Source organism: Sphaerodactylus townsendi, linkage group LG02, assembly GCF_021028975.2.
Source record: "Sphaerodactylus townsendi isolate TG3544 linkage group LG02, MPM_Stown_v2.3, whole genome shotgun sequence".
Classification (NCBI taxonomy): Eukaryota; Metazoa; Chordata; class Lepidosauria; order Squamata; family Sphaerodactylidae; genus Sphaerodactylus; species Sphaerodactylus townsendi.
In genome coordinates this window covers 166240502-166255204 of record NC_059426.1, presented here as the reverse complement: position 1 = coordinate 166255204, position 14703 = coordinate 166240502, and the positions used below count along the sequence as shown (strand labels likewise).

General features: G+C 46.0%; 1 protein-coding gene across 1 annotated transcript in view; it reads right to left on the bottom strand.

Annotated features, from left to right (window-relative positions):
• Positions 1 to 14703, bottom strand: part of LOC125426390 (inverted formin-2-like) — a 100915-nt gene that overhangs the window by 31377 nt on the left and 54835 nt on the right. Inside the window, exons 2-8 of the mRNA XM_048484647.1 lie at positions 9850 to 10258; positions 6114 to 6229; positions 5161 to 5320; positions 4195 to 4228; positions 1589 to 1730; positions 947 to 1088; positions 77 to 251 (exon numbers count right to left, since the gene is read on the bottom strand). Of these exons, the coding sequence (XP_048340604.1) occupies positions 77 to 251; positions 947 to 1088; positions 1589 to 1730; positions 4195 to 4228; positions 5161 to 5320; positions 6114 to 6229; positions 9850 to 10243 (1163 nt within the window). The 5' untranslated portion in view covers positions 10244 to 10258. The remainder of the gene's footprint in view (positions 1 to 76; positions 252 to 946; positions 1089 to 1588; positions 1731 to 4194; positions 4229 to 5160; positions 5321 to 6113; positions 6230 to 9849; positions 10259 to 14703) is intronic.

Sequence of the window (14703 nt, the reverse complement as noted above, 5' to 3'; positions counted from 1 at the left end):
GCTCATTTCTCAAGGCATTTGGTGGCTCTCCTCCTAGAATAGACGGGACACCAAAGAGAAGAAGGGTTTGCGGTACGGAGGACAGTTTTGGGTCGCTTTGAGGAAAACGGCTCCAAGTCTCCGGCTGGTCTGTGTGCTCTCGAGTAGAACCTTGCTAGAAGCCTGCTTTTTTGGGTCCGAACTGCATTTCTTCGGGTGCTTCTTTATGGACAACAGTCTCTCCATGACTTCTTCTACGCTGTTGTCTTGGACTGTGAGGGGAGAAAGAGGGGGAAATCAAGCAGGTGGCACCAAACCGTCGGAAATACAACCGGAGTCCAAATAGATGCCTGGAAGGACACAAAGTCCAACAGCTGGATGATCACCATAGGACAGATGTAGAAGGGTCTTTATGGCACCTTCACTCATTAACTTGTGGAACTCATGGTTTCAGGGGGTCATGATGGAGGCCAATTTTGAGGGGATTAGACAGATTCATGGAGGAGAAGACCTTGGGTCCCCTGGGAAGTGTAGTTCCCACCAGGCCGTTTTCAACCTGAACAGCGGAATGCCGAGGCTGCTTCTCCAGCCTGTACTATTTCACATTAAAAGGTTATGGGGGGTAGGGCTGGCGATTTACCGCCTCCCAAGGTGCACGCTCCAGGGCAACGCCACCGGCCCCCTGTCCCCTGGTAGCTCCGCCTCTGGACACAGATGAAATGAGGATGTTTATATGCCCAACTCTTACAGGGAAATACTACTCTGAGAAGACACGTTCCTGTATTTTTCTCTATCTCTGAAAATCTTTAAAAAAATATAATAATGCCATGCCGGATGTAAAGCCTTGCGATCTGAGAAACGAACAGATGTTCGGGACAAAACAGGGAAGAAAAAGACCCTGGATTTTGTAGCTTTTCACTTTAAGTTACGAATCTGCATCATGGGTTACAGCGTGCTTGCGACTTACCATCACTGGCAAGCAAGATGGCTCTGTTGACCAGGATCGCTAAGGATTCCCACAGGAGCGTGCTGGAGTGAAGGGAAGGTTCTAGATGCAAGAGGCTCTGGAGGATGGACAGCAGCTGGACAGAGATGGGGAAGCTGCTCACCTGAAAGGTAAAGCAGTGGTGTGCTATTGAAACAACAATCCAGAAGAAGATGACGATAACCACAATATTGTTATTGATGATAACAACAGGTTACTCACATGCTAATGGGTGGATCCCACTCAACACATGGAAATCTAGCTTGCTAATTGCACCCTTTTCTTGTTAACAGACAATGGTTCTTTCCCCCACTCTGGACACTCCAACAGGTATATACACTCCACTTGCTTTCCTACTATCAGACACTCTGAAGATGCCAGCCACAGATGCAGGCGAAACGTCAGGAGAGAATGCTGCTAGAACACGGCCCTACAGCCTGGAAACCACACAGCACCCCAACAATATTGTCATCATCACAACAAAACAACAATAACAACAACCCCTTTGAAGAACTTCTGAAAACCTCCACCCCCCCTTAGTGTGTGTATCTTTTAGATGGGATCTGTCAATTGATATTGCTAATGAGGAAAACTGAACTGGCAGAATAAGCCGGCCGCACTCACTTTGTTGAACAGCGAGGAGAAAACCGCGTGATGATCGCTCATGTCAATCCCATCACAAATCCTTAACAGTTCCTCGTCATCTTCAGCCTTGGCCTCCTCAAAGGTCTCACACTGGATCAGCAAGTCCTCGTCCTCGATGTCTCTGCACAAAGCCCATCACAGGGAAATATTAACAATGGCCCTAACAAAAAGCCATGTGTCTCAGCTTACAAGGAGGTATAAGCTCATTCGCTCATCTCCATTCATGAAAAGAAATCAACGTGAGTCTTTGCTTATTTAGGACGGGCAGCTTTTGTTGGTGACGCCCAGGACAACAGAGCAAACCTGTCGCTTAGCCCGATTTAGTGGGACACATCTGCAGGATTGCATTTAATTTGTACAATGTATATCCCAAAGATAGTGATCCTGGAATATTATGGGCAAGCCTGAAATATCACACTGAGGAAGCGGACTGGAATTCATGAAACAAGTGTACACCGGGAGCTTGTATGCGTTTGGACTCTCTGGATGCTGTTCGTATGATCGGTATCTGAGACCTGTCCTCTTATAGACAGTTCTCTTAGGGCACGTTCGCACGTGCAGAATAATACACTTTCAATGCACTTTAACAATTGATTCTGGTGGGTTTTCTGGGCTGTGTAGCCGTGGTCTGGTGGATCTTGTTCCTAACGTTTCGCCTGCATCTGTGGCTGGCATCTTCAGAGGTGTATCACAGAGGGAAGTTGAAACGTTAGGAACAAGATCCACCAGACCAAGGCCACACAGCCCAGAAAACCCACCAGAACCAGTTGAATCCAGCCGTGAAAGCCTTTGACTATACACTTTGACAATTGTTTGCAAGTGGATTTTGCTATTTTGCACAGTAAAATCCAGCTGCATTGAAAGTGGATTGAAAGTGCATTATTCTGCATGCGCGAAAGTGCCCTTAGTGGACATGGATTGCTATGCTCCGTCTTTTGTAGATCTGCTGTTTTCACTTTGCATGCTGTTTGTTTAATAAATATACACTCATTGCTTGGATGAATGTTTACCTTGTATATTGTTGCAGCCTAGGTATAGTGTGCTGGTTGTAATTGTAGCCAACACGTAGAATTCGAGGGTTATATTTTCACATAATACTTTGAGTCCAACTGACTTCAGTAATAGAGTTGCATCCAGCTCAGCCGTTTTGTAGATGCATGGATTTCTGCCCATAGACCATGACTTCCAGGGCTCCTCCCTCCTCCAGCAGCCCATAATAATCTCCAAAATCCTGATCCTGAGGTGAGGAGGTTCCTGGGAACAAGATTTCAAGGGGCTTTTTGGCCTGGCATGGGGGAGGTGAACTGAGGATGTTGTGTTCTGAGGGCAGAAGTTCTTGTACCCACAGAACCAACAAACTGGATCCGACTTGTTTGTCACCAGAGAGTCACCGTAATTCTTTCTCAGGCCCTCCAAGTCCTGTGATTTGGAAATAATCCACAAAAGCCCCTTCCGCACATGCAGGATAATGCACTTTCAATCCACTTTCAGTGCACTTTGCAGCTGTGTGGAATAGCAAAATCCACTTGCAAACTATTGTGAAAGTGGATTGAAAGTGCATTATTCTGCATGTGTGGAAGGGGCCAAAGATTCACTGAATGTCATCTGCAGGATTTCCAGCACAATTTTAGACCCAACATGGGCAGACAAAGTTGGCCAACTCCATCTTTAATGAAACTGCTTTCTAGCTTAATTCTTTAAAACCCTTAAAGGTCAATGTATGAGGCTGGATAGATTTTTCCATTATAACAAATCCGTAAAACAAATATTAAATTACAAGGGAAGTGACCGGCTGGTGAGCTCAAGTCTTCCCAGTTCCAGACCCACGCATACGTATAACATTTGTCTGACATTGCAAACTGAGCGGCGGCCACTGTGAAGATACCCACGCTGAATATGGTAACAGGTGCATAGAACGGAGACAGACTTCATTTTTTTTTTTAGAAAGCAACATCCAAGGTCTTACAGTGGTAGAAAATAAATTTGGCATTTTGGAATATTTGGATTCCAACCCACAGAAGATAAAAATAAAATGAATCCCTGTATCACCCCTGACACAATTACTACCCACTCCGACTTGGTGGAAGATTCCTTCTTGAACCTGAATAGGCTGATGAGTTAGCCCCCGAATGTGAACTGGAAATATCAACTATGGCCCCTTCTGCACATGCAGAATAATGCACGTTCAGTCCACTATCACAACTGCTTGTGAGTGGTTTTTGCTATTTCGCACAGTAAAATCCAGCTTCTAAGTGGATTGAAAGCGCATTATTCTGCATGTGCGGAAAGGGCCTATGTCTCTCTGTAGCACATGTTACTGCGGTTCCAAACTATTCCTCCTGTTTTCTACTGTGGCTGCCTCGGTACATATTTATATTTCTTTTATTAATAAGATTTATTCTCCACCTTTGACAACAGACTCAGATTAGTGATACATCACAGTATCAAGCAGAGTGGAAGGAGACAGGAAGTCACAAAGCCATAATGTTTGGCTCAAAGATGTGCAGGAGAAAGGCTCTCCAAATTCCATCTGCTGCTGGATTCTAATGTAAAATAAATCTCAGACAGGTAATAAAATCCCTTACCGCAGCTTGGTCAAAATATCCAACAACTGCAGACCTAGAAGGAACAAAACAAGAAAAACGAATCAATGTTCTGTGCTATTTAAATCTTCCATTTTTTCTGGAAAAGCTTTGCGTTTACGGCACATTTTGTGGCTTGGATCCTACGAAATCATTCCTCTCTCTGGCTGCTGCAGAGTCTTTCCTCTGTTGCTGCCCTTGCTTGCTTGCTTTGCTGCTGAACTTCTGCAAGTGCAAGATCAATATTTTTCAGAGAGTGTCTACACACATGCAACTGTTTGTGGCTGAGGAAGAAAGAGCTGGAATTTAGGAAAGCCCCTGGATGGTGGAAAGCCCCTGGATGGTCAGAGAGAAGCACAAAGGGAATATGCCATAGGAGCCACACCAATATTTCCTTGACTGCATCCATGCGAGTGTCTATTTCACATCATTGTGAAATAGCAATAGTTTGCAACTGGATTATCCCGCAATGCTGGAAAGCCCTTGGGTGGTCAGAGAGAAGCACAAAGGGAATATGTCATAGAACCCACACCAATATTCCCTTGACTGCATCCATGCAAGTTTCTATTTCACATCATTGTGAAATAGCAATAGTTTGCAACTGGATTATCCCGCAATGCAGGAAAGCCCCTGGGTGGTCAGAGAGAAGCACAAAGGGAATATGCCATAGGATCCACACCAATATTTCCTTGACTGCATCCACACATGAATGGATGCAGTCAAGGAAATATTGATTGCATCCACATCATTGTGCAATAGCAATAGTTTGCAAGCTAGTTGTGAATTACTGGAGTAGCATGATAACAATGGCTTCCAGTAGCATGGTGTTGGAAGGGAAATAGCAGCTGCTGGGGAACAGTGCAGGGAAAGTATGGACAAATCGGCCATGGGAATGCTGTAACTGCTGAGAACACTTCGACATTTGGGGCAGCAGCAAAAGCCATGTGGAAGCAACCTGGTTTCCATTACCTATGAACTCGTTCCGGAGCTGCATCCTGATCTGTAGTTCCTCAGTTCCCAGGATGATTGCGTTGATAGCACTTAGGAGCGTTATCATGTAGGGCACGTTGTCGGTCGCTAAGAGCTCGTTCATGATCACGCTGAACCGGTACTGCTGAGTTTTCACCGTCTGCCAATATGGAAGAAAAGAGATCACGGGAAAGTCAAATCACAAATGGTTCCATCAAGTCAAGGATGAAAATTAGAAAAACAACATCTTATGGAGCTCATCAAGTGCTAGAAGTAACTGGAGCTCCATATTTCCGGTGTGTGTGTGTGTGTGCTCCTAAAATCCACCAAAAGAGGCCAAAAGGCATATATAAGGTTCTACTCTTTTAATTGGTTCTTAGAAACTCCATATAGTGTTTATATCACGGGAAACCACACCTCTTTAACTCTTTTAGGGTTGCAATGTACGCAAAGTGTGCCATCAAGTTGCAGCCAACTCAGAATGACCCTTGGCGTAGTGGGTAAGAGAAGGGCTAAGAGCAGGTGCACTCTGATCTGGAGGAACCGGGTTTGATTCCCAGCTCTGCCGCCTGAGCTGTGGAGGCTTATCTGGGGAATTCAGATTAGCCTGTACACTCCCACACACGCCAGCTGGGTGACCTTGGGCTAGTCACAGCTTCTCGGAGCTCTCAGCCCCACCCACCTCATAGGGTGTTTGTTGTGAGGGGGGAAGGGCAAGGAGATTGTAAGCCCCTTTGAGTCTCCTGCAGGAGAGAAAGGGGGGATATAAATCCAAACTCTTCTTCTACTCTTCTTCAAACTGGATTGAAAGTGGATTGAAAGTGCATTATTCTGCATGTGTGGAAGGGGCCTTAACCACTACACAAAGCACGTTGTATGCCTGTATATGGCCTGCAATAACACGGTCATTCACCAGCTGTAGACACCCACTGGACATATTACTTTCAGCTTGCCTTGTAATGATCCAGAGCATCTAAAGCCAGCGCGTGGCCATCCACTGAGTAAATGCAGAGAGCCGCCAGGAGTTCAAACACTTGCTTCTTGACCATGACGTTGGAGGTGTCCAGTGCTGCAGAGACAAAGGACCAATGAGGATTTACTGTTCGAATGCAAACATCCCTCAGGCCCCTTCCACACATGCAGAATAACGCACATTCGATCCACTTTCACAGTGGTTTGAAAGCGGATTTTGCTATTCTGCACAGTAAAATCCAGCTTCAAAGTGCATTGAAAGTGGATTGAAAGTGCATTATTCTGCATGTGCGGAAGGGGCCTCAGACAAGAGTTGAGTTCATCAGTTTTATAGGCTGTCCTTCCCCAGAAGGGCTCAGAGCAGCTTACAACATGTACCAGCACAATAAAAATCAATAATAATATACTTGATATGATTTGGTGCCAAGATAAAACTTGAAAGATAACACAGCAATACCTCCCATATCACACCAAGCAACATCAGAAGGAGGGAAAAGGGGATGAATAAGGGGAGGGGAAAATGGGGGAGGGGGAGGCCAGCTAGATGGACACTGTTGCAGTCCTAAACCATAGGCCTGTTAGAATAGCTCCATCTTACCGGCCCTGCGGAACTGTAATGGATCCTGCAAGGAACTGGTCTCATTGGACAGAGCGTTCCACCAGGCCGGGGCCAGAGATGAAAAGGCCTTGGTTGAGGATAACCAGACAATTTTTGGGCCAGGAACCACCTCAAAGGAGAGGGGTGGTACAATTGCCCAATGAAATAAACAAACAAAATGAATAAGTTCTTTGGGAAACCTTCTGAGAGAGGCGGTCTCACAGGTAAGAGCTAAGAAATTGTATCTGGAGCAGCTTCCACATAACAAAATCACAAACAGCGGCAAAATAATTAAGACCAGTCTTCTGGCCACCCTGTTAAAGCAAGCTCAACGCAGACGTGGAACATGGCATTGCCAGGTCCATGGTTTAAAGGCCTGTACCTGTCAATCAGCCTTGTTCTGGATGGCTCAAGCTAGATAAGTCTGGTCAGAACAGGAAGTGCTAGGGGAAGGACTCAGCTTCTAAGCCCTGTTTGATGACTCTCCAGAACAACTGGATGGCCACCGTCTGATCCAGTAGGGCTCTTTTGTTGTTTTAATGGTGTCTTTGGTTGAAGACCTGGAAACCCTATGTGGATTACATCTGATCATAAACTGGTGGATCCGCTGTGGCGACTAAAAACCCAAAAGGGGACTTCTGACCCCTTAAAGGCAAACAGATGGATTGAAGTACATGCAGTCAGGCAGCGAGACTCCATTTTTGCTTCTTGGCTCCAACAAACTAACATGGTGACCTGGCTGGAATTTGCACAGAAGACGAAATTTGTACTCAGAGGAGCTTCAAATCCCAGCTGAGCCTATGGCCCCATTATGCACGGAGCGCTTCCTGTGTCGCTCCTCAACCTGCCGAGCCTTCGCAGTGGGGTCTCCTTGCGTTTCCTTGTTTAAACATGAAGAAGTGCCCCATTGTACGCTATGTGGCTTGCCTGCTCCCACTTTCTGGTCCTTCCCCAGTCCAAGCCAAGAATAAAGATGTCTTTTTAAAAGCCATTTAAATGGAATATCGATAGATCAATTTTGTGCAGGCTTCTACGATTCTTTTTGTTTATTTAGGCAAACCGCAGCCATCAATCCCTGCAAGGAGTGGGGGGGCTTGCTGGATCAGCAGCCCCATCAGTGTAAGCGTGTCTGCACAGAAATCTCTGCCGTGAAGAAGAAGAGTTTGGATTTATATCCCCCCTTTCTCTCCTGTAGGAGACTCAAAGGGGCTGACAATCTCCTTGCCCTTCCCCCCTCACAACAAACACCCTGTGAGGTAGGTGGGGCTGAGAGAGCTGCGAGGAACTGTGACTAGCCCAAGGTCACCCAGCTGGCGTGTGTGGGAGTGTACAGGCTAATCTGAATTCCCCAGATAAGCCTCCACAACTCAAGCGGCAGAGCTGGGAATCAAACCTGGTTCCTCCAGATCAGAGTGCACCTGCTCTTAGCCACTGCTCTTAGCCACTACGCCACTGCTGCTCCCTCGCTGTGCAGCAGAGCAGAGTGTATAATCAGCCACAGTTTGGCTTGGTGGCTTTGGAGAAGCTGCTCTCTTTCACCATCAATTCTCCATTCTGCAAAGAAGAGAAAATGGCTTGGATCCAGTGGAGTGCATGGGTAGACACAAGGATTTCTGCCTACATAAGGTGAATTACTCACCACAATCTTCTGAGGTCCCAAATACCCCATGAAATTGTGTCCCCACTTTCCCCGGCCTAGGGGTAATATTTAAGGGGTATTTGGGGTTGCAACAAAAGGCAGGAAGTGAAGAAGTCGTGCTGTGCAGAGGGAAATTTGTTCTATTAGTAACAACACTCAGGCCCCTTCTGCACATGCAGAATAATGCACTTTCAATCCACTTTCACTTTCTATTCTTTTATGGTCGGAACCACTGGAGTGTTATGGGATTTCCGGACTGTATGGCCGTGTTCCAGTAGCATTTTCTCCTGACTTTTTGTCTGCATCGTCTGAAGATGCCAGCCACAGATGCAGGCGAAACGTCAGGAGAAAACGCTACTGGAACACGGCCATAAAGTCCGGAAATCCCACAACACTCCACTTTCACAACCATTTGCAAGTGGATTTTGCTATTCCGCACAGTAAAATCCAGCTGCAAAGTGGATTGAAAGTGGATTATTCTGCATGTGCGGAAGGGGCCTCCGTTAGATCTAAGCAATGTCAATCAAGTTGGGCTTGAATCCAGTAGCGGTAGAGACCAACCAGATTTTCGGAGTATAAGCTTCTGAGAGACAAACCTCATCAGAAAGATGAGAACTCTGACTTCAGAAAACTAATACTCCCAAAATCTTGTATTCCACAGCAACACAACTAACCACCTGACTGAATCTTGCTGTGAGTGTGTGAATTAAACAAATTTTGCAAATCACTATGTATGTTTACAGGCTTATTTTAAACAAGCCAAAATAAGTAAGCCCTACTGATTTAATGAGACTGATGTATTTACTCCAAAGTCCCATTGATTTCAGTGGGAATTACTTCGTAGTAAGTATGAATGGGAGGGAAGGCAACACAGCCCAGTCTTATCAAATCTGGAAGCAGAGTTGGTACTTGGCTAGAAGACCACCAAGGATGACTCTGTAGAGGACAGCAATGGCGAAACATCTCTATTTCTCTGTATTGTTGAAGGCTTTCATGGCTGGAATCACTAGAGTGTTGTGGGTTTTCCGGGTTGTATTGCCATGTTCCAGTAGCATTTTCTCCTTATGTTTCTCCTTATGTTTCTCCTTGTGCATGCGAAACGTCAGGAGAAAAAAATGCCTGTGTCCACAACCCGGAAACCCAAGTGAGAAGTAGATTGAGAGGATAGAGATTATTTTTCTGAAATAGATGGCCGTGTTCCAGTAGCATTTTCTCCTTATGTTTCGCCTTATGTTTCTCCTTGTGCATGCGAAACGTCAGGAGAAAATGCTACTGGAACACGGCCATACAACCCGGAAAACCCACAAAATCTCTACTTCTCACTTGCCCTGAAAGACCCTTGCTGGAGTTGCCATAAATTGATTGTGACTTGATAGCTCTTATGCCAGTAAGGGTGAAAGGGATTGCAATTCAGGAAGTATCATACAAATGCATCAAATCTGTGAAAAGAACCAGAACCAGAAGAATCCCACATCCTCACCTTGGGACAGTTTCCTGACGTAGCCCTCGTTGCTCACGATGTACTCGATGCCTTGGCGGGAGTTCATGACCGCCCGCACGCAGTTAATGCATGTCAGCTGCAGCAGCGCGTCGGAGATCTTGGAGACCCCCCTCCCAGACAGCCGGTCCAGGGCTTCCAGCAAAAGATCCAGTCCGCAGAGCTCCAGAAACTGGACCATCCAGTTGTCATCGCTGCTCTCCAGCCTCTTCTTGAGGCCGGAATAGTTCACCACCGACGGGATCTGCAAGAGGCGGATGCAGAGCTCCGGCTCGGCGTTTTCCAGGTTGGCCTCCGTCTGGTCCGAGTCCTGGGGCCCCAACTTCTCCTTCAGGCTGACCCACTTCTTGTGCACCCCTTCCTTTTTGGTAGACATGTTGGGCGGCTGCTCCTAAAAGGGGAGGAGAGAAAAGGGATGTGAAGGCGGTCTCCAAGATCCAACATGGTTCCGGTCTTTACAGGATGAAGCTTTCCCAAGGAGACCCTTCCCAAGGAGACCAGTGACCAAGGAGACAGAGGAAGATCTCTGCTCAACCCAAGGGCAAATTCTGATTTCTGGGAAAGAACGCCAATCAATTTGGGGGCGTGACTGCATGGAGCTGGCTGCCCAATCAGCTCCATGGGTTTTGCCCAAGATACATATAGAGGCGCCACAAGGAAAGCATTCCTTCTTTCTTTCATGAGAGCCCTGCCCACCTCCATCCTCCACTTGAGAAGACTGACCTCTGGCCATGATCCTTCCAGTCTATAATGAGGAATAATATTATTTGAAGAGCTCGGGGCATTGACTGAGAGGTTGGCTGCCCCACCCACGAACATCTTCCCCATCTTTCAGAAAGTCACCGAGAGACTCCTTTGTTGTACAAGGCCTAGTTCTGATAAGGCACAATGTTCGTTCCCTTAATCTGGACCTTTCGTCACCACTATCTCTGCAGGCCTAACCGCAGGCAGGACAAAGTCAACAGCTCGATCGTATCAAGCCACCCTTGGCTATCACAGCTCTGCTTGAAAAGGTTTGCAGCAATAGAAGGAGGCCCAAGCACTTGCACGTTTGACTCACTTCCCGTTTGCCAGTCGCAGACATGGAACAAATTGTTCGTGGATCAGTTCAGCTGAACGCAGACCTGTTCATGGCAGTTCAGCAGTTTGTTTTCACTATCTTCCTTCTTAATGGTGCGGCACACCACAAAAGGCTTTTCTGAACATGTCTCCCCCATCCCCCCAGCCCACTATTGCTCTGTTTTGCAAGCAATCTTTTAAATAGGCAGTTACATCAGATACAGAACAAATAAAATATCCATGAACAAACACTGTGTTGTTAAGAACAACAACAACCCTGTTTGGAGCTAGTCTTAATCATGAGTAGCTGTGTCTATTTGGATCCCTGGTTTGTTGGGACACGCAGAGTTTTGGGAAGAAACAGCAATAACAAGGCAGACCTGTTCAGAATGACTTTGAATTGATGATGATGATGGTAGATTTCACAGCTGCCAGATCTTTAGCTGGCCTTCATTACAATTTGAGCCTCACCCAGAGGCCTAGGAAGTTGTAATGTATCGGTGTAGTATTCATGCGGATCCCAGCAGGGCTGCCTTCTGAATTAAACCAATGTTAATTTTGTCAATTCGAAGATGTTTCAAGTGCTGCCCTAGTGTTTTCGGGATGGTGCCAATTACCACTGGGACGACCTCAACTGGTTTGTGCCATAGACGCTGAAGCTCGATTTTCAAATCATCATCATCATCATCATCATCATCATCATCATCATCATCATCATCATCATCATCATCTTCATCTTCATCTTCATCATCATCATCATCAATAATAATAATAATAATAACAACAACAACATAAAAAATTCTTATACCACTCAATCCCCAAAGGGCTCTGAGTGGTGAACAAAGGCCAATAGGCACATATAAAATACAATAATAGGAAAAATAAATATATAAGCATTAAAATGGTTTAAAATACAGTAGCAGCGGCACATAAAAAGTTATTGGCGGCGCCCGACCCCAGGCTTGGGAGGGGACTCGGCAAAAAGCCGAGTTTATTGGTTTAGTTTATTGGGTTTATATCCCACCGTTTCCCATGCAAGGGCGGGCTCAGGGCGTCTTGCAAAACAACACAATATAAAAATAAACATTTTTCATAGATAATAAAATCCCCAACAAAATCACAGTTTTTGTTCAGTTTAAAAATATAATAGCTGATGGTGTAATTCTTGCATCTTAGTTACTATTGTGCCAGTTTTAACAGTGACCTCCGGACGTGCATTTCAGAGCAAAACTTTTCGCTCTGGCCTTAAACGCCTGTCTTCACAATGCAGAGGAGTCATCGGATAGGAATGTGCTGAATTACCATTTTGTCTCTGCAGAGCCTTATCCCATCTAGCCAAAAGGCACAGGCCAATCAAGCTGATTTCCAAATAACTCAGCAGGAGACTGAGGAACAGCAAAGACATGGAGTGGGGACAGCCATCAGCATGGTATGACATCACTTCCAGGAAATCCCCCAAATTCCACAACTTGTGTCTGTAGGGAATTGCTGGAAACTTGATGATTCTGGAAGAGGACTGAGGTCAGCCTGGGAGAAACCCAGGAGTGACACTTTAGAAGTCCTCTTTAAAAACCACTAGAAACAGTTGGTTTTACCACAGAGTTTCCAGTGATTCCTAGAGGGCCATGATGTCACTTCTGAGGTTTTCTTGGAAATGATGTCATACCATAGGTCCGTTGACAATTTTTAATTTTTTTAAATTTTTTAAAAAAACTTCTCTTGTTGCCACTCAGAGTAGTATTTCTAAGAACACTTTCATGGGAGTTTACCCTACTGAGTTTTATTTAGAACTATTCTGGGTAGACCTGATAGGATTGCACTTAAAAACTGAGAACAAAACACCTGGATCTTGGCCAAGAAGTCTTCTTTTCCGCCCAACAAAGTTGCTCCCTGCCCCCTATTTTGGAAACCCTTAATGTCAGTGCCCTTCCAATGTTCGTTCTTGCCTCAAAATCAGTGCTGCGGTGCTCAGTTAGTGCTATTCTTTTTTTTAAAAAAAAATTCTCCATCCTAAAGCCACCAGCCTCAAAAATCAATAAGTTACCCACAGGAAAAGGGATTGGGATAAGAAATCTATCAGTGATTAAAGTACATATAAATAGCATATATGTCATAGCAAGAGCTAGTGTGGTGCAGTGGTTAGAGTGCTGGATGAAGGTTTAGGAGATCTAGGTTCGAATCCCCACTCTGCCAGAAAACCTTGTTGGGTTGACCCCTTGGATTCAGCCTGACTTACCTCACAGGGTCGTTGTGAAGATAACATGAAGCGGAGAACGAGATTAGCTGTTTTGTGTCTCCATTGGGGAGAAAGGTGGGGTATAAATTTAATAAAATTAAAAACCCAGGGCTTTTTAGATCATCAAGAATGCCTCCGGGGGTGCGACCCTGAACCTATCGACTTGGAAGGAAGTGCCACTGAAATTAGCTGGATTTACTTCCAACCCCCGCCCCCTCCGGTGTGGCTCTCCCCCACCACGACCAAACAATGTTTTTTTGCACCAGGTCATCTCAAAGTCACATTATAGGTAAAGTTTCCCCTTCAGTCGTGTTCGACCCTGGGGTACCACCGCAAGCAGTGATTTCATAGGCAATCCGTTTTTGTGGGATAGTTTGCCATTGCTTTCCCCAGCTATTTTTTACCCTCTATCTATGAGCTAGGTACTCATTTACCGACCAAGGAATGGATGGATGGCTGAGTTGACCGTGAGCCAGCTGCCAGGATATCTGACCCACAGCGGGCTCGAACTCCTGACCATGTGAGTGACAGTGCAAGCACTTAACCGCTACGCCACGTGGCTCACATTATAGAACATACCCCAACTCACAAATCTGAACACAGCAATGGTCCACTGAAAATGTGTGATATTCTGTCCCCCCATGCAACCAAATGGCCACAGGCCAGGGACATTTGACCCCATATGTCCCCCTAGGCCCGTGGTGGCGAACCTTTGGCACGCCAGATGTTATGGACTACAATTCCCATCAGCCCCGGCCAGCATGGTAATTGGCTATGCTGGCAGGGGCTGATGGGAATTGTAGTCCAAAACATCTGGAGTGCCAAAGGTTTGCCACCACTGCGTGGTACACCCCTGCTTTTAATCAATGTTCCCTGTAATTCATGTATGTGTACAGCCATGTGACCACTGCATTGGTTCTCCCCCCCCCCCCCCAGGAGGGAGAACTTTCCTGGGCAGCTCAGTTCTGTGCAGTGTTTTGCAACTTCTGCACAGCACCGGGGAAGGATTGGTGGGTAAACTGCTTCCAAATAACCAGAATTAGGCTCAAAGGGTTAACTTCCCCCTCTTCTCTGACTAGGCCATCCTTGAATTCTGAACGGCTTGGACCACAGCCTGGTTGCATAACTTCTCCCTCGGCTGCAAAAGGAAAACAAGGCCAGGAATGATGGAAAGTAAAACAGTGAATAGGCTTTTTGTGGGTATGCTCTGCCAGTTTAAAAAAAAGGAGAAAAGAAAGCAAAAATACCAGGGAGAGAACTGGATAATGAGCAGCTATTTCAAGCGGAGCTCCTCTGTTCTCACTTTACCCTCTTGACTTGTGCAGCGTTCCCAGGAGATTCTGAAAGGAGAAAACCTTCTTTCCTGGCTCTCCCAGATCCCTTCTAGATCAGGCACATGACCCTTGACTTGCAGAGGGTATGGTTGCCAGCTCAGGGTGGAGAAATGCCTGGGAGATTTGGGGCATGAAGCCTGGAGAGGGCAGGGTGTGGGGAGCAGGGTAGATTTCTGCGGGATATAATCAGAGGTGGGATCCAGCAGG